General features: G+C 37.7%; 1 protein-coding gene across 2 annotated transcripts in view; it reads left to right on the plus strand.

Annotated features, from left to right (window-relative positions):
* Window positions 1-26626, plus strand: part of scube1 (signal peptide, CUB domain, EGF-like 1) — a 264360-nt gene that overhangs the window by 69335 nt on the left and 168399 nt on the right. For both annotated transcript variants that reach the window (XM_059977952.1, XM_059977953.1), the window contains exon 4: window positions 17795-17929. In XM_059977952.1, the coding sequence (XP_059833935.1) occupies window positions 17795-17929 (135 nt within the window). The remainder of the gene's footprint in view (window positions 1-17794; window positions 17930-26626) is intronic.

Genomic DNA, 26626 nt, shown 5'->3' on the forward strand with positions numbered 1-26626 from the left:
CTGATATTAGCAGTGCATTAGAAGCCATGTATAAACAACAGAGCTCATTTGGTGAATGGAACATTCAGTCCTTCAGTAGACACTGAAATAATCCACTTCTCAATTTACTTTAGGGGCTGTCAGCAGCAATGGCATCAGACAGTTGCTGGCTGAAGGCTTTAATGACCTCCAGATGGGTAAAGTGTTCATATCAGGTTCTAACAATTGTGCATTATCCACAAATACATATGTGTACAGAGTATTGAGTTCAATCAGTGAAGCCCAATATCATTTCTTATATTTTAGATCATCATCTGGTCATTTTCATTTTTAAAACTCAAACCATTACTTGTTGAATTGAAAATTAAATACAAGTCTTTTACATGTTTGCAGCTAAATTGCATCCTCATTCCCAGTTTTCATTATTTTGTTATGAATTAATATAATTAAATGAAAGCATTACATCAGAGAAACAGTATTGTTAGTTGAAGTACATCATTAATGATTTATTGAGAGATTACAGCAATGTATAGCTTGTTTCCAAAAGGCAACACAGAGAATAGTGTGGAGATAGCAATATTAAAAAAAATTCAGACTTTTATTGGGACTGGATGGGGGTGCTATTGAAAGCCCAATAATATAGTTTGAAGTGTCAAATATATCCAGTGCATTTGGAATGTCTCCCAATTGTTCATAGTTGTCTGTGACATTCATCCTTGAAGTATGGGAATATGTGGAAAATTTGCTCTCTGAAAGATAAGTTTTCATTTAAAACATCAGGATAAAAGTAAAACATGTCAGTGGGAGCAGCCAGTGCATTAGACTTGATACCAATCTTGTAATGACTGCTTTTAAGAAATTCTGCACGTGTTGGGACATCCCCGTACAAGTGCTAGACACTCTCTGATACCCTGCCACAGGGCTAATTCTTCAAATATTAATCTAGACAAGGAGTGTCAATCAGCTATTCAGTTGTAGGGACCGTCATCAAGCCTAATCCTGCCTCTGTCAAATAGACATCCAGCTGAGGGCTACTGGTTAGTGATCAGAGCCAGGGAACAATAGCTGATTCATTTTACCCTCCTTTAGCTGGTGATTCTGATACCTTTTCCAATTTTCACTTAAGGGTCAGCAAACCCAACATTGCTCTGCAGTCTTGCTTATCTGCATGAGTCCTAGTCAGATAAGATTGAACTTTAGTTTGATAGAATCACCAGTTTAATTTGGTCAAACACTACCCTAGGCTTCAACTTAATCAGAAATGAGAAGTGTTTTCAATGTTATGAAAGGCACATTGTTATGACCCCTGATGTATCTTTTATGTAGTTAATGATGTAAAACAGAGGTATATGCAACCCAAGGGTTCAGAGGAGAGATGTCAATTGCATTGTCAGCCCTTTTATTTTAACATTTTGATGAAAAGCAAGCAGTGAATACACAAACTAATCATCTGCCATTGTGTAGGATCTGTAGAAATGAGAAATTTGCACATCCGTAAGCACTTTGAAAGAGGAGGCTCAGACTGCATGAAATAATATTTTAATGATTTGAATATAAATTAAAAGAGAATGAAACAGGAAGTTATAAATTTAGAGTTCTAATCTAATTGAAGAGATTCAATTACATCATAGTAGTCATTAAAAAGCTTGCAAGTTTAATAATAGCCCAGCACATGAGGAATCCATTTTTTTTACTATTTCACATCTGTGAAAACTGGATTTTATTATGTGCTTTGGTTTAGTTTATTACACTGTAAATAAATTATTTCCAGGGCTGGTATAATTATCACCAATTCTATCCAGCTGGTTACATTTTGCTTTCCAATTACACAGGATTTTATTTCTTAGCTACAAATCTGTTGAATGCACTTAATAGATACTGAAACAGAATTATTAACTTGATGAATCTGGTTGCAATGTTGCCATAAATTACAATATGTTTTAAATTGATCTGAACACCAATATTTTGGTGCTACTTTTTAATATGCTTTTGATGTTTTACCTCCATTTTCATTTTGATATTCAAACTCATAGTCAAATATATAGTTCATGATTAGAACAAAGTGACATAATTAACAGTTGGAGGGTATTAGGAGGGCGAGCCCCCTTGATGACACATTGTTTTTTCAAAGTATGTGATTCAGTTATGGAAATAATAATGGACAGAGGATGGAGGAATAAAGATCTGTGTAAATGCTGAATTGCAAGAGGTAAAATTTGTTTTTGCAAAAGAAGACTGGTCAGTACATATAACTAGATTAAAATTCTGAGAATTTGAAAGGCAGAGGAAAGGATGGCCTGCAAGGTTGAGTGCAGATTAGATGTGCCCAATAATCTACTTTTAATTCAGACTTTTTTCTTGCCTGTAAAAGGGAACCTGTCTGGTCAATAAACTGATTGGGCTACAAACTCTGAATGCCAAAGAAAAATAAGAACTAAGCAGTTTACAGCTTTCCTTCAGTTTAACCCCTTTTCTTCTGGGCATCTTGATCAGAATTTAGTTTTGGTTAAGTATATAAAGCTGCAAATTACCCGAGGGAAAGGGGTTAAAACCCCAGTCTTGTCAGGAATTTCTTACTTGCAAGTAAGAAATTCCTGAAGGCCAGCTTCATTCCTGAAGTTGCTGAGATCAGAGTTGAAAAGCACACAGAGATGAGTTTTGTCCACCTTCATCCTAGAGATGAAATCCCCTCAATCACTAATTTGACCAGAAAATGAACTTGTATACAAAATGGTTTTACTCCTCTGTATTCCTGAGTTCTCTTTCACTGAAAGAATTTCACTGTTACTGAGGCCCTGCTTTGTAAACCAGCAGGATCTTTGATCTCCAGTGTTTGTCAACAGGAATTTCTCATTTACAAGTGAGGAATTCCTGATGATACTGAGCCTTTTAACAGATTTCCCTTATGCTGGCACCTAAAACTGTTTCCGTTCATTTCTCAGTTGCAACATGTTTGTTTAGGATTAAGTGGCAATGATTTAATTTTGTCAATTTTAATCCTCTTTATTGATGCGCTGTTTCAATTGGAAGTTGTTTTTTTTGCCTCAGCTATGTGTTTTGAGTGGGCTGGGAATGATAGGAGAGGTTATAAGCAGTCTAGACTCCCCATTGACTGTGAAAAGGGTGCAGACATTACACAGCATCAATTAGCAGTATACAAAGTTAATCCTTTGTACAAACAAAAGATTTCAGGAGGTCAGTGTGTGATCATTAAAGGCATTATCTGATGACCATAAAGGAAAGAAAGAATGAAAACCATGAAGTAAGATGGTTTTCTATCTTCCCAAACTGGCTGCCTTTACAAATCTACTTTACAATACATTTTAATGTATTTCATTTATTTTACAGCTAATAAAATATGGACCATTAAAGTGTAGTTTTTGTTTGCATTTTATCCTGGTGATTTTTTCATGAACAGCATTAAAGCAATGGCAGGCATGATGAGAAATTACCAATGCTTGCACATTTTATATAAAAAAATTATTCAGCCATATTCATGAAAATATTAAGTGCAGTTTGTCTAGTTGCTGCTACGAATAGTTGATTTCATTGAATCTGATTGACCATTAAATCAGGTTGCATATTTCAGAAATGGTTAATTTGAAATTCATGACCATTTTTAATGAATGTTTTCATTATTTTAAAAATTGATGTCTTCATGTTTTCAGAGCAAAACTAAGTACTTTTAAATCACAGTGACATGTATGTATTTAATGAAGTGAGCACCTCCTTGCTTAAAAGCAACAAGCAAATGCTGGAGGAACTCAGCGTGCCAGGCAGCATCTATGGAAAAGAGTACAGTTTAACATTTTGGGTTGAGATTCTTCATCAGGACTCTTTTCTCTTGTTTGTGATTGATCTCCTTGCCTCCATTCCCTCTCTAGTTAATGATTTATGATTACCTAGTCCACAGTTCCACCTACTATTGCTCCTGCCAAAGCCTCCTCCTACTGCTTACTTAGAATTTTCCTCTTATGAAGTGGGCTCCTCATCTTATCCTGCTGTAGGGAGTTCATTGGTTGTACTTCCAGAAATTACTCTGAGTAATCTTATTCTTCACAGGGATATTTTCCACATAATCTTCACTTTTCTGGATTAAAGCAACTGCACTTCTTCTCCATCCCACTCCTTCAGAGCACAGGCTTATAAACCTACCTAATGAGTACCCTGCACTCAACTCAAAATCCCGTATTGATCTATTCATCTTATTCCTTCAGGTCCTGGTCCTTTTTTTTGAAATCTCAATACCTATTACTCAGTTATATTATACTTATCTCTCAGCTTCACTTCTGCATATCCTTCACCATGAACCCAGGTCACAGGATGCTTTTCTCATTGAAATCCTTTTCCCCCAACAGAGAATTCAAAACTGACGGGCTCGTACTTTCAGTAATTTTAGGCTGTGTTTATTGTGTAATTAATATTTCAGTAATATTGCAAATATATTGTTGATTAAGCATTTTTTTAGATAATTCATTATGGGTTAAATGTAAAAGCGTGTGACTGGCATACATCTTTATGCCACTATGTCATATGCATGCACCTCGCTTAAAGTAAAATCAAAGTTTCCTTGAATATCTCTGGCTCCCTTGTTTTCCTTTCAGTTAGTTTTATGTTTTAGAGTTACAAAATATAATAATGGTGCTGAGGAAGTTTTAAACAAATCTAAGATGATTATCTATATGTTGAATTGCAGCAAGACATTTGAGTTTAATAAAAGTGCTGAACGTAGTTTCTTAAGAAAAGGAGATGGTTGAGTTTAAAAAAAAGCCAAAATTTGACTAAATTCACAGGTCCATAAACAGTGAGTACTGGATGATAACAATTATAAATTAAAAAAAGCAGAAATGGCTGACTACATCAAATGATAGATGTATTCAATTGTACAAGAGATAATTGACTGATGTATCTTGAGCGAATTGATCAGTATTTTAAAGCAGCTGAAATACCCGATATAAAGTGTGAGTGCATTGGGTGAAAAAGCTTACAGTTTGCGAAGAAGGGTCTGGACCTGAGACAATGTCAATTTGTTCATTTTCATGGATGCTGCTGGACTTGCTGAGTTACCCCAGCATGGTTTGTGTTTTGCTACAGTTTGCTTAGAAGTTTAAGACCATTAGACATAGGAGCAGAATTAGGCCATTTGGCCCATCGAGTCTGCTCTGCCATTCAATTGTGGCTGATCCTTTCTTCCCCTCCTCAACCCTATTCCACAGCCTTCTCCATGTAACCTTTGATGCCATGTCCAATCAGGAACCTATCAATCTCTACCTTAGATACACCCAATGACCTGGTCTCCATGGCTGCCTATGGTAACAAATTCCACAAATTTACAACCCTCTGGCTAAAGAAATTTCTCTGCATCTGTGTTTTAAGTGGATGCCCCTCTACCCTGAGTCTGTGCCCTCTTGGCCTAGACCATGGGAAACATCCTTTCCACATCTACTCTGCCTGGGCCTTTCAATATTTGAAAGGTTTCAATGAGATCCCCTCCCCCCTCATCCTTCCAAATTTCCATGAGTACAAACCCAGAGCCATCAAACATTCCTCAAATGATAACCCTTTTATTCCCAGAATCATCCTTGTGAACCACCTCTGGACCCTCTCCAATGCCACGACATCTTTTCTTAGATGAGGAGCCCAAAGCTGTTCACAATACTCAAGGTGAAGCCACACCATCACGTCCCTGTCCATGTATTCAAGAGCTCTTGAAATGAATGCTAACATTGCATTTTCCTTCCTCACCACCAACTCTACCTGCAAGTTACCCTTTAAGGTATTCTGCACAAGGACTCCCAAGACACATTGCATCTCAGATTTTTGGATTTTCTCCCCATTTTGAAAATTGTCTGCACATTTATTTCTGCTACCGAAGTGCACGACCATGCATTTTCCAACATTGTATTTCATTTGCTACACTCTTGCCCATTCTCCCAATCTGTCTAAGTCCTTCTGCAGCCTACCTGTTTTCTCAACACTACCTGTCCCTCCATCAATCTTCATATCATCTGCAACCTTGGCAATAAAGCCATATTTTCTATCATCTAAATCATTGATATACAGTAGAAGAAGAAGCAGTCCCAACATTGATCCTGTGGAACACCACTAGTCACTGGCAGCCAGCCAGACAAGGATCCTTTTATTCCCACTCTGTCTTCTACCAATCAGCCAATGCACTAACCATGTCAGTAACTTCCCTTTAGTACCATGGACTCTTAACTTGGTAAGCAGCCTCACATGTGGCACCTTGTCAAAGTCCAAATATACAACATCCACTGCATTCCTGTTATTTATCCTTCTCAAAGAATTCAAACAGGTTCATCAGGCAAGATTTTCCTGTAAGAAAACCATGCTGACTTTGGCTTTTCGTGTCCTGTATCACCAAGTACTCCATAACCTCATCCTTAACAGTTGACTCCAACATCTTCCCAACCATTGAGGTCAGGCTAACTGGCCTGCCATTTCCTTTCTGCTAATTCATCCTTTCTTAAAGAGTGGAGTGACATTTACTATTTTCCAGTCCTTTGGCAGCATACCAAAGTCCCATAATTTTTGAAAGATCATTGTTAATGCCTCCTCAATCTTTAATGCGATCTCTTTCAGAACCCTAGGACGCAGTTCATCTGGTCTATGTGATTTATATACCCTTAACTCTTCCAGCTTTTTGAACAGATTCTCTCTTGTAATAGTAACTGCACTCACTTATCTTTCTTCACACACTACAATATCTGGGGCACTGCTAGTGTCTTCCACAGTGAAGCTAGATTGCACGCAGGCTGAAGGAATTCTTTCCAAGGTTGAGTGGAACCCATGGGCAATATCTGTGGTCCCAGAAGCCAAGAAGAATGGATCTGTCAGGATCTGTGGTGACGTTAGGTCACTATCAGCCCAATACTGAAAGTAGATCAACACCTTCTGCCCAGGATGGAGGGTATCTTTGCACCCATACAAAATAATTAGGAGCTGGAACAGGAACATATCAGGGAAGAAATTGGCATGCTGAGTTCAGGACAGGCTGAAGAAATAATCAATAAATCTTCATGAATGAGTTCAGGAATTTGAAGTCTAACTCTGATTTTAAATGGGTTTCAGGAGATTGGGTTAAGGCAGGTAAATAAAGTAGGGCAAATGATGCAGTGGAGCATGATTGTTACATTTTGTAACTCTAAAACATAAAACTGATTGAAAGAAAAGGGAGCCCAAGTGATGCAAATAAACTTTGGCTTTACTTTAAGTGAGGTGTGCACATATAACGTGGTGGAGTAATGATGTATGCCATTCATGTACTTTTACATATAATCCATAATGAATTATTTAAGCAAATGAATCAACAATATATTTGCAATATTACTCAAATATTACTGAAACATTAAATACACAACACTCCCCTCTCCTCCTATTTAGCTATTAACTGCAATTCAATTGAAAATGCATCTCAACTATATACACTGCATAGAACATAATACAACTGCTATATTACATCCACAGCATAGTAAATGTTAAATGTCCCATTCAGGCCTAAAGATTTAATCACTGTGGAGGTTTTCTGACTCTTGTGGGATAATGCCTTTCCTGACAAGCAGAATTAGTCTGTTTGGCAGGTGAGAATTGTGAAACAATTTCACATTCTGGGATCTCCTCTGTGGCGGTTTTAGGAGTTGACTCTGGGGCTACAGTCAAGTCAAGTCAACTTATATTGTCATTTCGACCATAACTGCTGATACAGTGCATAGTAAAAATGAGACAACGTTTTTCAGGATCATGGTGTTACATGACACAGTACAAAAAACTAGACTGAACTACATAATAATAAAAAAAACAACACAGAAAAAGCTACACTGTACTACAAACCTACACTGGACTGCATAAAGTGCACAAAAACAGTGCAGGCATTACAATAAATAATAAACAGGACAGTAGGGCAAGGCGTCAGTCCAGGCTTTGGGTATTGAGGAGTCTGATAGCTTGGGGGAAGAAACTGTTACATAGTCTGGTCGTGAGAGCCCAAATGCTCCGAATCCTTTTCCTGGATGGCAGGAGGGAGAAGAGAAGAACTCTGGGCACCTTTCTTGTCTAACAATTGATTCTGCTCCCCTCAACTGATGGATGTGTTGTCTCCAGGTGACATCAGACACAAACTCCTCTGTGTAGGAGAGTGGTCCAGTTCTGTCTCTAATCTTTCCAAGTGCCCATTTTGATCACCTCTGTAGTCCCTCGCCAGGACTGCTTGTCCCTTGTTTGAGAATCTCTCAATTTTTCTCATCTGCTTGTTCTGTGTATTCCTTTTGAACTTGCATTTGAACAGATCAAAATGTGAGCGCAAGGGATAACCCAGGAACAGCAGAGCTGGTGAGTTGTTGGTTGTGGAGTGTGCTGCATGCAATATGCAAGGAGGAAGTTGATGAACTTCTGATTTAGTGCCAGCAAAGTGTGTTCTGCTGAACTTGTTCATAATGCATTCTTTAGATTTTGGACAAGCCTTTCTGCCAAACCATTTGATCAAGTAAAAGTCCATTGGTAAAATAATGAATTTTGTATGTTTCAAAGATCTAATTTTTTTAAACTAGAGTATATTCCACAGTTTATTTGTTCTCTTTGAGGGTAATATTTTCATTCCAGGAATCAGTGAAGGTGGACTTTTTTGTAGTTCTAATTATGTTCTTTCTTGTAAAAATTGTGTACAATTTATGTCTAATTTGGTTTTCTTGTGAATGTTGTGGATCCATTTTATTCAGATGTCATCTTACCTAGGCCCTTATAATTGCAGGAGGTTGTCACTATACCCATACACATCCTATTGCAATGAAAGCCAGCGTACAGCCTGTCCTAATAGTTGCTGCACCCGTGTGTTTGCATTGAGATTCATGAACAAGGATGCCCAGGTCCCCCTGAATACTGACATCTTTTAATCTAAAAATGTACTTCATATTTCTATCATTGTTTCACAAAAGTGGCTGACTTCATATTTTTTCTCATTATATTCCATCTGTCATCTTGTCACAAATTCAGTTGAACTATCTCTACATCATCAAAATCCACAGTGTCACCCAACTTTGTATAATCGTCAAATTTGGATATATTACAATTGCCCTTTCATCTCTCAGAGTGACATAAACCATGAAAAGGGCTTCAGTGTAGACATCTCTGGCAATCTACAAGTCACATCATCTCGGCCTAAATGTCTTGTTTACTGATACATTTTGCTTGCTGCCTGTGGACCAATTTTCAGTCCATACATATATATCACTCCTAATCCCTGTGGTCTAACTGTGTTCAATAATCTCTTGTGTGATACTTTATCTGTGATCTTGGAAGACTAGATCCACCATATCTACTGGTTTCCCTGATATATTCTGCTAGATCGAATGTCAAAAAAAAAGAGAATTGTAAAATGTGATTTTTTTATTATTTCGCATTGACCGTGATCAATTCTATTATCTTGCTCAAGTACCCTGTTGTAATGTCTATTTTAATAAAGGATTTTAACATGATTCCTCCTATTTATGTCAGATGCATAGTTGCTTATTTTCTCTTCTCCTATTTAAATAGAGCGCTTACATTTGCTACATTCCAATCTATGGGAAGCATTCCAAAATGATGGACCTTTGCGAGATGGCAACCAGTTACTGCCAACTTCAGAACCTGAGAATGAATGTATTTGTGTCCTGAGGATTTATTGTATTTCAGTCCCATTAATTTCTGCAAATTATTTTTAGAAATGCTAATTTGTGGTCAGCCATTATTTCCTCAGATTTGATCTCTTTTATTTCACCAATAGTTTTTAAAATATCATCTTCTGTGACGACAGGTTCAAAATATTTATTAAACTTATTTGTAATTTCTTCATTTTCCAGTATAATTTCTCCTGTTTCAGTTCCATGTCACCATTTACTTATTGCTTTCTGTTGAAAACTTACAGTCTCAATGATTCTTGTATTATTCTGGTATTCTGTTTTTTGTTGTTAACATCTTGGTCCTCTGCTAAATTCTGACGTTTTCCTAGTCTTCTTTTTTATTACACGTCATGCATTTTCCTTTGATCTAAAATCATTTTGATAGCCAAGGCTGGACCACTTTTCCTGTGGGATTTTTGTTTCTTAAATTAATTTATATTCATTATAAACTATTTATTAATAATATGTGTTTGCCATTGCATGTTTACTGTCATACATTTTTTTCACTAATTTTCATTGCAACACCAACAAATTATATTCAATACAACCAGTTGCTGATTACATTTTGACTGTTTAAACCAGCCACCCCCCCCAACCCTCCTCCCCACCCGCTTCTCCACCCCTCTCTCTCCCTCCCACCTCTCTCCCCTCCACCAACCAACTGAATAGTAGTACATACACAGACAGAGCATTCCTATTTTAACAGAAGATCTTTTAAGTTAGATATCAAATTTGTCCACATTAAGATTGTGTTTGGTTGTGCATCATTTACTCTTGCTGATGATAATTCCAGGTAAGAAATGTCCAAAAAGCTCCGAAGCCAGTGAGTACTTGAAATATCATGAGGAGGTTTCCAACGCTGGACTACAATCTTCTTAGCTGCAGTCAGGCCTGCCAGCCAGATTTTGCGTATTTTTTCCGTAAAGGAAAGGTGGGAGTCATCATTTAGATGATGTACAGTGGGGTCCATTGGTAATTGTACCCCCGTTAGTTCTGTAAGAGTACTGATAACCTTCCCCCATAAACCAAAAACCTCTAAACATTCCCATACAACATGTATAAAAGAGCCAACGGTTCCATGGGGGCAAATGAGCAATATGGGTCAGGAACCAGTCCCATTTGATGTCTAATTCTCGGTGTTAGATATGTTCAATGACAAAATTTCAAGTGTATATACAGATGAATTGGGTTTTTTGAAGCATTGGCAGCATTATCCCAAATCACATCCCAGTCTAAGTCTTGTCCCAATTCAGATAGAACATAGAACAGTACAGCACATTACAGGCCCTTCAGCCCACAATGTTGTGCTGACCCTCAAACCCTGCCTCCCATATAACACCCCACTTTAAATTCCTCCCTATACCTGTCTAGTAGTCTCTTAAACTTCACTAGTGTATCTGCCTCCACCACTGACTCAGGCAGTGCATTCCACGCACCAACCACTCTCTGAGTGAAAAACCTTCCTCTAATATCCCCCCTTGAACTTCCCTCCCCTTACCTTAAAGCCATGTCCTCTTGTACTAAGCAGTGGTGCCCTGGGGAAGAGGCGCTGGCTATCCACTCTGTCTATTCCTCTTAATATCTTGTACACCTCTATCATGTCTCCTCTCATCCTCCTTCACTCCAAAGAGTAAAGCCCTAGCTCCCTTAATCTCTGATCATAATCCATACTCTCTAAACCAGGCAGCATCCTGGTAAATCTCCTCTGTATCCTTTCCAATGCTTCCACATCCTTCCTATAGTGAGGCGACCAGAACTGGACACAGTACTCCAAGTGTGGCCTAACCAGAGTTTTATGGAGCTGCATCATTATATCGCGTCTTTTAAACTCTATCCCTCAACTTATGAAAGCTAACACCCGATAAGTTTTCTTAACTACCCTATCTACCTGTGAGGCAACTTTCAGGGATCTGTGGACATGTACCCCCAGATACCTCTGCTCCTCCACACTACCAAGTATCCTGCCATTTACTTTGTACTCTGCCTTGGAGTCTGTCCTTCCGAAGTGTACCACCTCACACTTCTCTGGGTTGAACTCCATCTGCCACTTCTCAGCCCACTTCTGCATCCTATCAATGTCTCTCTGCAATCTTCGACAATCCTCTACACTATCCACAACACCACCAACCTTTGTGTCGCCTGCAAACTTGCCAACCCATCCTTCTACCCCCACATCCAGGTTGTTAATAAAAATCACAAGAAGTAGAGGTCCCAGAACAGATCCTTGTGGGACACCACTAGTCACAACTCTCCAATCTGAATGTACTCCCTCCACCACGACCCTCTGCCTTCTGCAGGCAAGCCAATTCTGCCACCTTGCCAAACTTCCCTGGATCCCATGCCTTCTGACTTTCTGAATAAGCCTACCGTGTGGAACCTTGTCAAATGCCTTACTAAAATCCATGTAGATCACATCCAGTGCACTACCCTCATCTATATGCCTGGTCACCTCCTCAAAGAACTCTATCAGGCTTGTTAGGCACGATCTGCCCTTCACAAAACCATGCTGACTGTCCCTGCTCAGACCACGATTCTCTAAATGCCCATAGATCCTATCTCTAAGAATCTTTTCCAACAGCTTTCCCACCACAGACGTAAGGCTCACTGGTCTATAATTACCTGGACTATCCCTATTACCTTTTTTGAACAAGGGGACAACATCCGCTTCCCTCCAATCCTCCGGAACCATTCCTGTGGACAACGAGGACATAAAGATCCTATCCAGAGGTTCAGCAATCTCTTCCCTTGCCTCTTGGAGTAGCCTGGGGAATATTCAGACAGGCCCCGGGGACTTATCTTTCCTAATGTATTTTAACAACTCCAACTCCTCCTCTCCCTTAATATCAACATGCTCCAGAACATCAACCTCACTCATATTGTCCTCACCGTCATCAAGTTCCCTCTCAGTTGTAAATACCAAAGAGTATTCATCACCACCTCAATCAAGTATTCATTGAGGATCTCGCTCACTTCCACTGCCTCCAGGCACATCTTCCCACTTTTATCTCTAATTGGTCCTACCTTCACTCCTGTCATCCTTTTGTTCTTCACATAATTGAAGAATGCCTTGGGGTTTTCCTTTACCCTACTTGCCAAGGCCTTCTCATGCCCCCTTCTTGCTCTTCTCAGCCCCTTCTTAAGATCCTTTCTTGCTACCCTATATTCCTCAATTGACCCTTCTGATCCTTGCTTCTTAAACTTCATGTATGCTGCCTTCTTCCACCTGACTAGATTTTCCACTTCACTTGTCACCCATGGTTCCTTCACCCTACCATCCTTTATCTTTCTCACCAGGACAAATTTATCCCTAACATCCTGCAAGATATCCCTAAACATTGACCACATGTCCATAGTACATTTCCCTGCAAAAACATCATCCCAATTTACACCCACAAGTTCTAGCCTTATAGCCTCATAATTTGCCCTTCCCCAATTAAAAATTTTCCTGTCCTCTCTGATTCTATCCTTTTCCATGATAATGCTAAAGGTCAGGGAGCAGTGATCACTGTCCCCCAGATGCTCACCCACTGACAGATCTGTGACCTGACCCAGTTCGTTAACTAATACTAGATCTAGTATGGCATTCCCCCTAGATCAGGGGTGGGCAAACTTTTTGACTTGAGGGCCACAAAGGATTCTAAAATTTGACAGGGGGGCCGGACCAGGAGCAGATGGACGGAGTTTTTTGGTAATACACCTCATAAGAGAAAATGAAATATCATGGGATATGTAGAAAACATGTGCTTTAATTTCAATTGAAAATGAACAAATGCATTACAACAAAATATCTGTCTTTGAAGTCCCATGGTATTTAGCTGTTTATTGAAATGTCTTTTAAAACACTGAAAATTAAATTAGTAAAATACAGCTTTTTTAATAATAAGTTATTATTTTAAAGCACTGAAAATTCTGTTATCCTTCAAGATATTATCATCATCACTCTCCTCCTGACTGTCTTTATTTCAAAAACGGTAGGAGATGCAGGTCTACTTGTCCTGCTCCTTCTTATTCAATTGTCCCCTGTGCCAAAACTCAACAACGACCCGCACAATGACAGAACAGTGAGAGCACGCCAATATGCGGAGCTCTGTGCTCGCAAATCCCCACAGGCTATCTCCCTTAGCCGGAACGCTGGCTAATTGTGAGCCGGTTCGGATGTGCTAGGAAATGGGTCGCCACAAGGTCACAAAGTAAAGCGCAAATGTGGAGTAATACGCTGCACCTCAACAAAGGTCAATGTATATAGAGTGCGTCATCTATTGGGAAGACGCCAGAATTGCGGGGAAAAAACGTTAACAAGGTTTATTAATATAATTTCATCAAGTTCTGCGGGCCGGATTAAAAAGCTTAACGGGCCGCATATGGCCCGCGGGCCGTAGTTTGCCCATGCCTGCCCTAGATATATCCCTATCCCAGGCTTTCATTCCTGATGTGGGTATATATTTCTGGGAGTTTAACTTATCATAGATATATGACGCTATCTGTCTTGGAGCACTCAGTATCCAACTTAAAATGGGATGGTCCTTTAACTCTGACCTCCAGGGAACCCCGTAGGCTTTACAAGCTGATCTTAACTGTCATACATTTTTATCTATCACATCCAATTTATACCTTAAACCTTGCTTTACTCAGATTTAAGACCTTGCTTTTAGATTGAATCAAATCACTTTGAGGCATTGAATAAAATTATATTATGGATTTGTGAATTATTCTCTCATCCCTATGTTTTATTGCTGAGTTTCATTCTCTAACTCTCTCTTATCAGATTATATGTCTGCAATAGTTGTCTATGGGGGGGATTGATGAGGACAGCCATTTCAACCACCACAGAAAGGAAGCCCTCCACTTAAATAGTGTCCTTTCTTTTGGGATATCCAACAGCTTTTCTAGCTCAAAGCTTATGTTGAAATGTTGTCACAACATTTCCATTTTGAAGAAGGCCACCCATTTGTACCCATCAAAATCCCTCAAAGAGACTTACAGTAACAACGGACAACCCGTTTCTGTAATGTTGAGTGAAGTGAAAAAATGTTGATCAGGGCAACTTGAAGAAATTTCCAGCTCTGAAATTAGGTATCAATCAATAGGTACTGTTCCTTGATTCATGTGTAGCTAGTTACCCATGAACCAAGAATAAATTGTTATAATTTCTGATTTTAGTGCTCACTGTAGATAGAATCATACCAAGAGGCATACTCAATTTGTAATTGAGTGAATAAACATACTCAATTTATAAGAACACAAACACGATTTACAACACAACAGCAGAATATGTATTTGAAATAAACACAAAATTTAAATTAAAGATATAACGATCTCTTGAATATTCAACCACTGGTAATATAAATTCCTATATGCATTTGAGCAATGTATAACAGTTGGGTAGAAGCAGTTCTTGAGGCTGTTACTAGCTTGCTTTAGGTTTTTGTTTCTTCTGCTAGATGGTTGAGGAGAGGACAGAGAACATCTGGAGTATATGGGGACTCTGATCATGGTGGCTACATTACTGAGGCAGAAAGAAGAGTAGACAGAGTCCATGGAGGATAAGCTGGTTTCCGTGATGTGCTGAGCTGTGTCAATGGCCATTTGTAGCTTTATTTGGTCACGGGCAGAGCAGTTGGCGTTCTAAGCCATGATACATCTGGATAAGATGCTTTCTACAGTGCATCAATAAATATTGGTGAAGATCAAAGAAAGCATGCCAAATTTCTTTAGCCCCACCCCCCCAGGAAGTAGAGGTGCTGTTAAGCTTTGTGGCATTTATGTGGTTGGACCAGGACAGGCTATTAGTGATGTTTATTCCTAGAAACTCTCAACCTCGGCACCATTGATGTAAACAGGAGCATATGAACCAGTAACCCCCCTCCTGAAGTCAATGATCATTTAAAATTATTACTTCATTGTTGCTTACATTTTCTTTTATTAAGATTTTATAATACTTGAAATGTTATCTCCCATTTCAGAGAGATTACCTGCAATTGTATTTTGTCATTGCAATTATTCATGGAATATGTAGCTTGCAATCTAACATTCAAAAATGAATGATGCTAACATATAGTATGAACTGAAGTGTGTAAAATTTCAATAGTAGTCAGCCACAATGTTCTTTTCATGATAGCAAAGATAAATCATTTATTTTGTTGTCTGGAACTAATTTTAGATTATATTGTGCAGAATATGAATTAATTATTTGGTAAGAAGCACAAACATTTTTAACAATTTCACTCTTGTAATTTCACTATATTGTTTCAAATTGACAAGTAAAGAGGTGGGTTTTACTTAGTATTCATTGGAAAATATCTGCTTAGTGTAAAAGCAAATGAAGCATGTAGATGTAACTTCCTGTTCATTGGATGTTGAAGTAAATTATTTTAACCTCTGACAGATTCTAGCACCTCCAAGAATGGAATCTTCCATGTAGCTGTAAAAACAATACTCACAAAAGAACATTTATGCTTTGAAGAATGTCCAAAGAAGAGTTACAGGGATAAGCCCAGGTCCTTTGGCTCAGGTTACTAAAAGCAACACAGAACCAGTTATTGTTATAGGATAAAAGAACTTGTATATAATAATTTGATAAGGAAACTAGGATATCTAACGTGACTACTAAGCATGGAGCAAGAATGTACAATAACATATTCATCATATTGAAATGAAAAATGCTGTAATTTCCCTCATGAAATAAAATGTGGAGAGAATGTCTGTGTAAAAAGCAACTGTTGCAGTCTGAATTCAGAAGAGAAGTATAATTATTTGGTTAAGTGTGGGTCTAAAGATATAATGTTAAATATACACAAAGATGCTTAAGCACTTCATAGGCACAGCAGTCCATGAGCTTTAGCAACAGGAAGCAACGTCTGTGGAAAGCGGCAAATAAGAATTAAATAATGAAGATTAGCAGCTAAATATAAGATGGTAGGACATAGGACCTGTGAAATAGGCAATTTGACTCAAGTCTGTTCCATCATTTCATCCTGGCTGATTTATTATCCCTGTCAACCCCATTCTGCTGCCTCCTTCTCCCCATAACCTTTGATGCCCTTACTAATCAAGAACTTAACAACTTACACTTTGAATATACCCAAAGAATTGGCCTCCACAGTCATCTGTGGCAATGAATTCCATAGATTCAGCACCCTCTGGCTAAAGAAATTCCATCGTCTCTGTTCTAAAGGGACATCCTTCTATTCTGAGGCTCTGCCCTCTGGTCCTAAACTCACTTACTGTAGGAAACATGTGAGAGTATATGTACTTTGAAGTCAAGGTTCATTCCAGAAAGAAGAAAGATTTAAGGAGATTTTCATGAGGAAATGAAATAACAGTCCTTTATGAAGAGATCCATACCTGATCTGTGGGATAAATAGATAATCAGTGAGTTGATCAGGTTTTAAATGCTGAAGTATAAAATACATACAACTCAAAGGAACAATAAATGCAGAGGAGCTCTACTTTCTTTGCTGAATGACCAGATTTCAAGTTTAGCTAATATGACCTTGGAGCTGGCACAATTACAGCTCTTGGCTTCATTTCTTCATACTAGCATGTTTTGCCAATTTTGTCCCCTAGAAAGGTATAGATGACTGGAAGAAGGGTTTGCAGCAATCTTGATATCTATTTTTTTTTTGAAAACTGGAATTCCAAAATATTGTGGGAAATAATATCATTCACAAAAGACATTTTTTTAATGGTTTATGAGAAGAAAGGCTAATGCAGATGCAGTTAATTAGTTTAGCTTTGGTTTGTGGTGGCTAAGAAAAATACAAGTTTAAACATAATCTGGGATGGAAAGGAACATTGCCCCCATAGACTTTATGAAATGTAGACCATCAGAATAACACTCATGTGAAGATGTTGAAAGGAAATCTGAGAATAACATCAGCTGTGGCTTGTAGCATGCATTTGTATGAAAAAAATCAGTTGCTTTCCCAAAATAATGCAATAATACTATATTATTTTTCATCTTCCTACTGGGACAGGATGGTAAAATTGAGGATTGTAGAAGCACTACACAAACTGCGAGAAATGATCCAACTCATGCTATTTTTAATGTCAAATTTCACCAGAATTTAATGGTAAGGTATGATATTTTGCTTAAATGTGCAATTTCATTTGTTAAGAGGATTTTTTTTTCAAATTTGCAGATGTGAATGAATGTGATGACAATAATGGTGGCTGTCAGCAAATCTGTGTTAATACCATGGGCAGCTATGAATGTCAGTGTAAAGAGGGATTCTTTCTCAGTGATAACCAACATACCTGCATCCATCGCTCTAATGGTGAGTGTATATCTGCTATGGGGGTGGGGGGCTTACTATTGTCTGGGGAAGAAGAGGGAATGTGAATCAAAAGCTACCTCTGGGTTCACTGGCTTAAGTTGTGCAAAAGACCATGTTAGTGAGGGCTGTATAGAAACTGAGTTTACCTAAGAACATTATGTTGTTTTGCTGAATAAAAGGTTCATGTTATTTTATTTACTGAAAATACTGATCTTTGGATTTGTATTTTGCTCCTTGATGTAATAAATGTGGGTAACACAATCATTAATCTTTGTATTACTAAATTGAAATATGAATGATAACTCTAAAAGAGTGGTAAATATTAACTCTAAAAGCTGTGGTATGAAATTAATACATTAAGTAATTTATCATTACATATCATTTGTTTACTTTTACAGCTTAGTTTCAAAACAGAGGTTAAGAAAATCAAAGTTATAGAGAAATAGTGTCCTAATATTGGTCACTCTTGACTTTCTTTTTAAAACTATAAATGACAGCACTCTGGAGAATCTCATGGATTGATATATTGGTGAAATGAAGAATATTTTGTTACATGTCTGTCGAACTGTGATTTATGTATTATCCTGATTCAGATTTCTTCGGAAGAGACAAGTTTTCCTTCCACTATGCATGTTTAAATACGAAAGTTGTTTGTTCAGGCTTTTCTACAGAACGCTTGCCTCCAAAGGCATATTTACATGAAAGATGAGAGAATTTTCCAACTTAGTTTGGATGCATGTAAGAATATTTTAAAAGTGCATAGTAGTTTTCTTTTAATCAAATACCAGTATTACACTCTAATAGTCCTGCAGGCTTAAATTTGTCATCTCCTTTGTCATCCAGTATTTGGTTTGATTTATTGTTTGAGCTAATCACTGTGAACAGCAGAGATTGCTGTAACTAGTCTGCCAGTGTCCCTTCCAGCAATAGACATTTTTTGTTTTGCCTTGAAGTGCCATTGCTTATGATGACTGATTAGATGTGAAGGTTGTACTCCTATGCAAATGAAAATACAAGATCAATTCACAGGGTGTGTGAGAGGTCGGTTAGGACTCCATAAAATAATACATAAGCATTTATGTAGTTTAAAAAATTCTGTGTTCAAACATGTGGTTTAATTTGGAACTGTCGGTAATTTCTCTTGTCACTCCAGAGTTTCAGGACTCCAGCATGAAAGTGGAAGTTTGAATTCTTTATATTGTTGACCAAGCCCAGCTGGTGCTCTCCCAAATGTACTCTACAATTAGATTCTTTATAGTCCAATGGTGGGGTTTTCTTGGATTCCTGAATAATTTATTCCTAGATCTTGCGCCAGGTTGGGAAAGGCTCAGGATCAGTGAGCCCATTCATTTGAATTACACAGCTCTGATGGCGAAAGGTAAGAGGAAGGCACTATGTATTTTTAATAAAAACAGAAAATGCTTTAAGTACTCAGTAGGCCAGGCAACATCTATGGAGAGAGAAGCAGTTTTCATGTTTTAGGTTGATAGCTATTCATCAGAGCTGGGTTCAAGTAGCAATGGCACAATTTTAAAGTAGACAGAAAAGGAGAAATGGAGATGATAAAGGCAATGTTTGTGATATGGTGAAGCCAAAAGAAACTGAATGACACACAGCTGCTGATGCTGGCTGAGAGACGGTATTGAAGGTTTGTTAATCTTCTGTTTCTCTTATGTTCTTATGGGTTATGGGGAAAAGGCAGGTAGGTGGAGATGAGTTCATGGTCAGATCAGCCATGATCTCATTGAATGGCAGAGCAGACTTGACCAGCCAGATGGCCTACTCCTGCTCCAATTTCTTATGTTCTTAAATGGAATAAGGAGAGAGAGAATCAAAAAATGCTATAATTGTGAGATACAGAACACATGCTTATTTCTTTCTTGATTCTTTTCTTTCACCGATTGTCTAGTCCCTTCTCATATACATCCATGTGGAATATTTCTTACTTCAGTCATACTTGGATCCCTTCCCTCACCTTTTCTTCTGCTCCATTGATGACTGTATTGATGCTGCTCTCACTCAAATATTTCATTACCTTTACTTCCGATTTCAATGCTGCTTTCACTTCCACTAGTTCAATAATGACTATTTTTCTTCCTCAACCAAAATAGTTTCACCTTAGGGGATAGATTAATAACAAAAATCCATCACAAGCATAAGGCTCTTGAAGCCATCTTACGTACGCCCACCCTGGCAACAGTAAGGTAATCATTACATTCTCCCACTCTTTTTGGTTCTGATATATCTATTCTGATGATAACGCTCAACTCAGAGCTTCTGAGACACTTTCCTTAACAACACTGTTTTAAGCACAGTCTTTTATTTTTTATGAAATACTTATTTTCATACCAATTTTCCTCCCACTAAAAGTGAAGAAAGACATGGTTGCCCTTGTTCTCACTTTGAATCTAGTGCACTCACATAGATCATTCTCAGTAATCAGTTTGAAGCTACCAAGGGTCATATTTGTTATTTCCTTACAGCTTTCTGACCACCATTTGGCTTCTTGGCTTGCTTTTTCACTCTTCAGTCTCCTTTGACCTTTCACCCCTTCTCAGCACTTTCCTGTGCAACTGCAACATATGCAATTCCTGCATTTCTACTTACTCACGTTACACCATTCAGGATCCCAAGTACAATGTACAAGTGAATGTTGCCACAGAATTTACAAAGAACTTACTGTGGTTCAATCAAAATCCTGAAATTTGACGTACCTCAACAGAGTCCTCTTCAAAATTTAGATTCACATCAATTGTATTTCCTTTATATTCACCATAATAAAGAAAAACAAATTATTGAAACAGGACACATTTTTCATCGATCTTTTGAATTATTCTCAATCAAATTGACTCTCTTATTGTGTTCTCCAATTTCATGATGGATTGAGTTGCTGAAGGGTAAAGTTTCAACAGACCAGTTCAACTGCGATGTCGTGTTTCTGAACAACCACTACTTATTCACTCTTATCAAAGTACTCTAAATACATTATCTATTAAGTCTTCATTTTGTTTTTGCTGTTTTGTTGGATATGATACAAAATTCTCATCAATGTCTGTTCTATTGCCTCCCAGATATATCCAAACTCAATAATCCTGAAACTCCTACCAGAAGAAGCAAGAATTCACTTGAACTTTAGGGCCTATCATTCAGTGCTCACATTGGGGGTAAAATAATGATCTGCTGACTGACTTGCAGCAGATATCCACTTGATTTGCCTGTCAATTTAATACTGCCTGCACTTTTAGGCTGGTCTATGTGTCTCTAGTTCTCCGACTGTTCTAATGAAGCATATCTTAAGGTCAAGAACAAAAGCTCATCTTTAGATATGACACCTTGCAGCCCTCGGGAATCAAAAGTGAATTAAAGAAATTTATGTCCTCACCCATTCCAGTTTGTATCAAAATTTCCATTTTCTCTCTCTGAACAACTGGGTATTTCTAGTTTTTACAGTGTTTTGTATCACACCATTTCAGCATTGAGTTTTCTGTCCCTATTCCACCAAGGCAGATTCAGCTGCAATTAAGATGCTGTTGTCAGCAGCTTCTGTGTCAATCAGTTATGACACTATCACATATACTCCTTATGCACCTTTATAACAAAACATGTTTGACTTATAACTTCTAGTTGTGCAGAAAAGTAATTGACCTGCAACTTTGACTCTCCTTCTCTCCCCACAGATGCTTCCAGTTTTTGTTGTTTTCATTATTTTTTTCTTGGAGCTTGCCTTTCATGTTTTTATTTAGAGTTATTAGCTATGAGTATGAATTTTAAAATTGTTTATTTAACATAAATTTTACATGTTTTTCATTGTCAGGGGTGTTTAGATAGGAATGTTGAAAAAATGGTAGCTCTGACAGATGAAAGTCTGGGCTGAGAGTTTGCCATTGGTCCATGGTTTTAAGAGGTATTTTGTGAGTGGGGCTTGTTTTGTCTGATCCACATCACATGATTTGGTAAAATGAGGCTCTCACACCACACTGCACAACTCTGGAATAGTCCAGGTCAGCAAGATGGTCTTTATAGGCCTGAGCATGTTATGTTAGGGGAAATGAGGAGTTAAGTGGTCTTCACTCAACAAATCTGGGCCATAGTCAATATTTCACTTTGTAGAAGATTCTATATTCCCATCTCTTCCAGTACAGATATGTGATGTTGCAGCTTGCGTTAGGTACAAACAAAACTTTGTTCCCAGCAGTGTTATTTGATTCATGATCCATTTGAAAGATTTCAGAAACCTTACTCTTTTCCAAGCTTAGCAGAGAACTGTAGAAGGTTATGAGTTGCCCACAAATGAGGACTACAGTTTGCCAAGTCGAAGGATTTGAGAAAGCCCCAATGTTTTGAAGCCTGCTCTGCTCATTTGGCCTTGTTTACAAATTGGTCAATAAAGTTTGATTTGTTTTACCTGAATGTATATTTGAAGAAAGTATAAAGAAAGGTTGGATTCAACTTGTACTGAAAATGGATTTCAATTTTACTATTTGCATGAAAACTTGTTAGCGTTGTATATTACGCTGTTTTCCTTGTGTATGACAAATAACTGTCACTAAACCTTGGTTGTATTTGCCACTGGAACCATCATCAAGACAAGGCAGGTGTAATCTCTTCAAGTTAGAGAACCATTTTCCTTGTCTGCCTCCCCTTTCATGACCCTCTCGTTGGTATTTTGATCTAACTTTTACTGTACATACTTTTTTACACCAGCACAGTGTTTTCATAATGTGCCCTAATGGGTCAGCTAAGACAAAAATCTCATTGTGAAGGGAACCAAAAGTACAAGCCTGCATTCAAACCATGACCATTTCACTGGACCACCTTCAAGGAAATATTTCAATGTATTTCATTTTCATCACTAATTTCTGCAAACTTGAGGGGAAAGATGGAATCAGCTGCAGGCTGTCCTTTAAAATAGAGTGTTTATAATAAATTTGATGAGTGATACTCTTCATATAGAATATCTAGATTACAAGTTCCTCATTTTCAGTTGCTGTCATGTAGTCAGTAACTAGATTTTCTATGTATGTTAGTAGAGGGAAAATGTCTATAAAGAGAAGTAAATGCTTTCCATCCATAATATGCCAAGTTCTTTACGAGGTCTCTATTTGTAAACGGTGTATGGATATGGCTCTAGTTTTGACTCCATCATTTGTTTGCTTCAGCGGTTGTCCAATTGCAGACTGCTTTCCTGACAGATGAGTTACAAGCTGACAAATCTGTTTCTTAGAATTCTAAACAAGTTAATTACAGTAAATATATTCTGGAATTAACATACAATAGAGCAAATGCCTTTGTTGAGAAATTTAGTCCAAAAAACAGACATATTGCTAACTGATTAACATCTCCAGTATATTGTAGTGGATCAGTTTAGTAAATAATGAAGCAGTTAATGTCACACTTCAGAAAGACAAACAAATTTGGAAATGGGCAGGTAAGTGTGGATGAAAATTCTATCAATGTAATACAGCACACAACACAACTTCCAAGTTATGCAAGCAAAATTTCCACTGTTAATATAGATGAAAACAATTTGAAATACAATTAATGGTCTAGAAATACTGTTAAGATTAAAATCGTTTTTGCATTCATTATACAAGTTGTGTGAGCCAATGTTAAGTTGGTATCAACTGCGTTACACAGAACATTTTGCCAAATTGCATTTGTTAATTCTGTGCTTTTTCTAGTTGGAAAAATCCTCTGGTAATAAGGGTGATAAAGAGCATGTGGGATTTTGTTTTAATCCGTGTTTACTTTTGGGATGAGTTCCCGGGTACAGTCACTAACTTCAGTCATTAACATGCAAGTGTCACTATAAGAACATAAGACCATAAGATATAGGAGCAGAATTAGACCATTTGGCCCATCGAGTCTGCTCTACCATTTCAGCATGGCTGATCCATTTTCCTCTGTCAGCCTGTTAGCTAGATTATCTCAGCATGTTAAAGAAATTACCATCTGGCTAAATCTCTTTAGCTAAATCTGGCTAAATTAATTTGACTGCCCTAACACAGGTTACTGTGGGTGATGTTGCATACATGATTTTTTGAAAAGAAATGTATATAATAATATTGGCAGAATGAATATAAAATTAGCTGATGAATAGAAAACAGAGAACATCAATCAATGGGATGGGGAATATGTTGTTCTTCAATGCTTGGTACTTAGACCTCTTTTTAATGTGTGTTAATGACCAGGACTGAGACATATATGGCAAAATTTAAAGGTATTAAGATGTTGCAGATAATGAGGATGTCTTTAGCAAACCAGGAAAGCATAGAGAGAGAGAGAGTTAAAGTGTATTTTTGAGTTGTATAAAACATTTTGTGCAGAGAAATCTGAGATGATGTCCTTTGGTCAAAAGAATCAGAAATTATAAAATGCTATAATTCTGAAGAGGCCAGGGAACAGAAGGAGTATTGATTTTTTTCTTTTGAAGATGTATGCCTCTTATAAGCATGATTTTATAAACAGGTTATTAAAATGGAAAGTAACAAGCAAGTAATTGTGTTCACTCCTGAGCATTATTTTGTAGGAAGGATAACATGGCTTTGGAGAAAATGTAAAAGAGATAAAGATGAGTGACTTAAATTTAGAGGAAGTGAGGTTTCTCCTTCGAATATCAAAGTTTAGGATGGGACTTGATACAAATTGTCAATTAAAGACATATCCATTGTATTTCCTACTTCTGTGCTAGGGCACCCCTGATGTTCAGAAGCGTTCTAAACTTTTCACAACTAATTTATTTACAATATTCTTTTAAAAGTTATATTAGTCTTAAAATTCTAGCAATTCACCTATCCGCCACTCAAATACCTCCTGTACTGTGGTGATATGTTTGTTAGATACATGATACATTTTTAATATCCTTAATTTGAACTGGAATGAGAAAAAAAATGCTTGGATGAAGAATTCACACCTCCAGTTGGTGCTTCGGTACCTGAGAAGCATGTCTGAATGCCCATGTGCATTTGACCTGAACTTGAGACCAAAATTATTTGGAAGTGGGCTGAGATCCTCCATTGAGGCCTGCATCTGGAGTAATTCTAGTTTCTGCCCTGTGAAGTGGAGCATCTTTCAGGAGTTACTCTGATGGCACAATACATTAGGCCCACAGACTAAATGATGGGGGAGTTAACGTACTGAGATCTGAGTCTGGTCATGCTGCTTGCTGCGTCTGTCAACATTGCAGAAATCATACAGAAGAATCTCGTGGCAGAGGAATGGGGAGAGCCCTAAGGGAATCTTGACTTACTCTTCCCAAAATTAACCTAAATGTTTTTCTGTTTTTTTTTTCAAAATAAATATACTTTAATGTGACTTCAATGATGAAAACTATAATTCATAATTATTCAGAAACTTGTTTTTAAAGAAAAAATGCATGTTTGAATTGTTGAGTCTCCAAGTATGGATATCTGTTTACTGTTTCTCTTATTCTGGGTGACATTCCGTCACTAACTGAGCACTTTCAGAGCCTCACACACAAAATGCTGGTGGAACACAGCAGCCCAGGCAGCATCTATAGGTTGACGTTTCGGACCGAGACCCTTCGTCAGGATTAACTGAAAGGAAAGATGGAGGGTCTTGGCCTAAAACGTGGACAGCGCTTCTCCCTATAGATGCTGCCTGGCCTGCTGTGTTCCACCAGCATTTTGTGTGTGCTGCTTGAATTTCCAGCATCTGCAGATTTCCATGTGTTGACCTCCAGAGTCTGGTTCTTAAAGGTGTTCATGGTTGACAGGGGTAGGGAGGATGCTATAGAAAGCCCTACTAACTTGATAAAAGAAGTTTTTGTGTAATACCTGCTTACATTTATCATGTGACTTAAGGTTTACTCTTTTGAAATCAAGCATAATTAATCTGATTCTTTTTGAACAATATTACAAGACTTTGTGGACCAGTAGAGTAATTGGCCACCATAAATTTTGATGAGTGGTAGAATCAAGGTGGGGATGGAGTCAATGGGAATATAGAGAGAATAAATATGGGATTAATGAAGGGCTCAAATAGATAACAAACAGGAGAAAATCTGAAGATGCTGGAAATCCAAGCAACAGACACAAAATGCTGGAGGAACTCAGCAGGCCAGGCAGCATCTATGGAAAAAAGTACAACTGATGTTTCGACTGAAACCCTTCACCAGTCCTGTCGAGTTCCTCCAGCACTTTGGGTGTGTGCTTCAAATAGATGGCTGGTTGGTTGTTGACATAGATTCAGTGGGTCAAAGGGACTGCCACTGTGACATACCTGTCTGTGATTTTGAAAATAAGAACATACATTACTGTAACCAATAAATGCTCATGGCTATGATCTTCATGGTATTAATAGGATGAAGAATGAGGATTAAAACTATCTTGCTTTTAGCAAGGTTACAACTGCTGAAAGTGATTATTTTTACAATTAGCCTGTAAATTTCACCATTTGGAATTTTCTCACATATCCCTGTGAAGGTTGATGTAAGAAGACGCACACCACATTTGCTGTTTCAAGTTGAAGTATGGCAGAGTTACCATTTCACAACTTAATGTCTCAAGGGACATGAATGTTACCACAGATTTAACAAAGAACATTCTGTGGTGAAACCAAAATCCTGAAATTTGACACACCTCAGAAGAGTCCTCTTTAAAATCTAGATTTACATAATTGTATTTCCTTTATATTCACCATTTCTTAAAGAAAATCTATTAAACTATTGAATCAGGA

This window comes from Hypanus sabinus, chromosome 8 (assembly GCF_030144855.1).
Source record: "Hypanus sabinus isolate sHypSab1 chromosome 8, sHypSab1.hap1, whole genome shotgun sequence".
Classification (NCBI taxonomy): domain Eukaryota; kingdom Metazoa; phylum Chordata; class Chondrichthyes; order Myliobatiformes; family Dasyatidae; genus Hypanus; species Hypanus sabinus.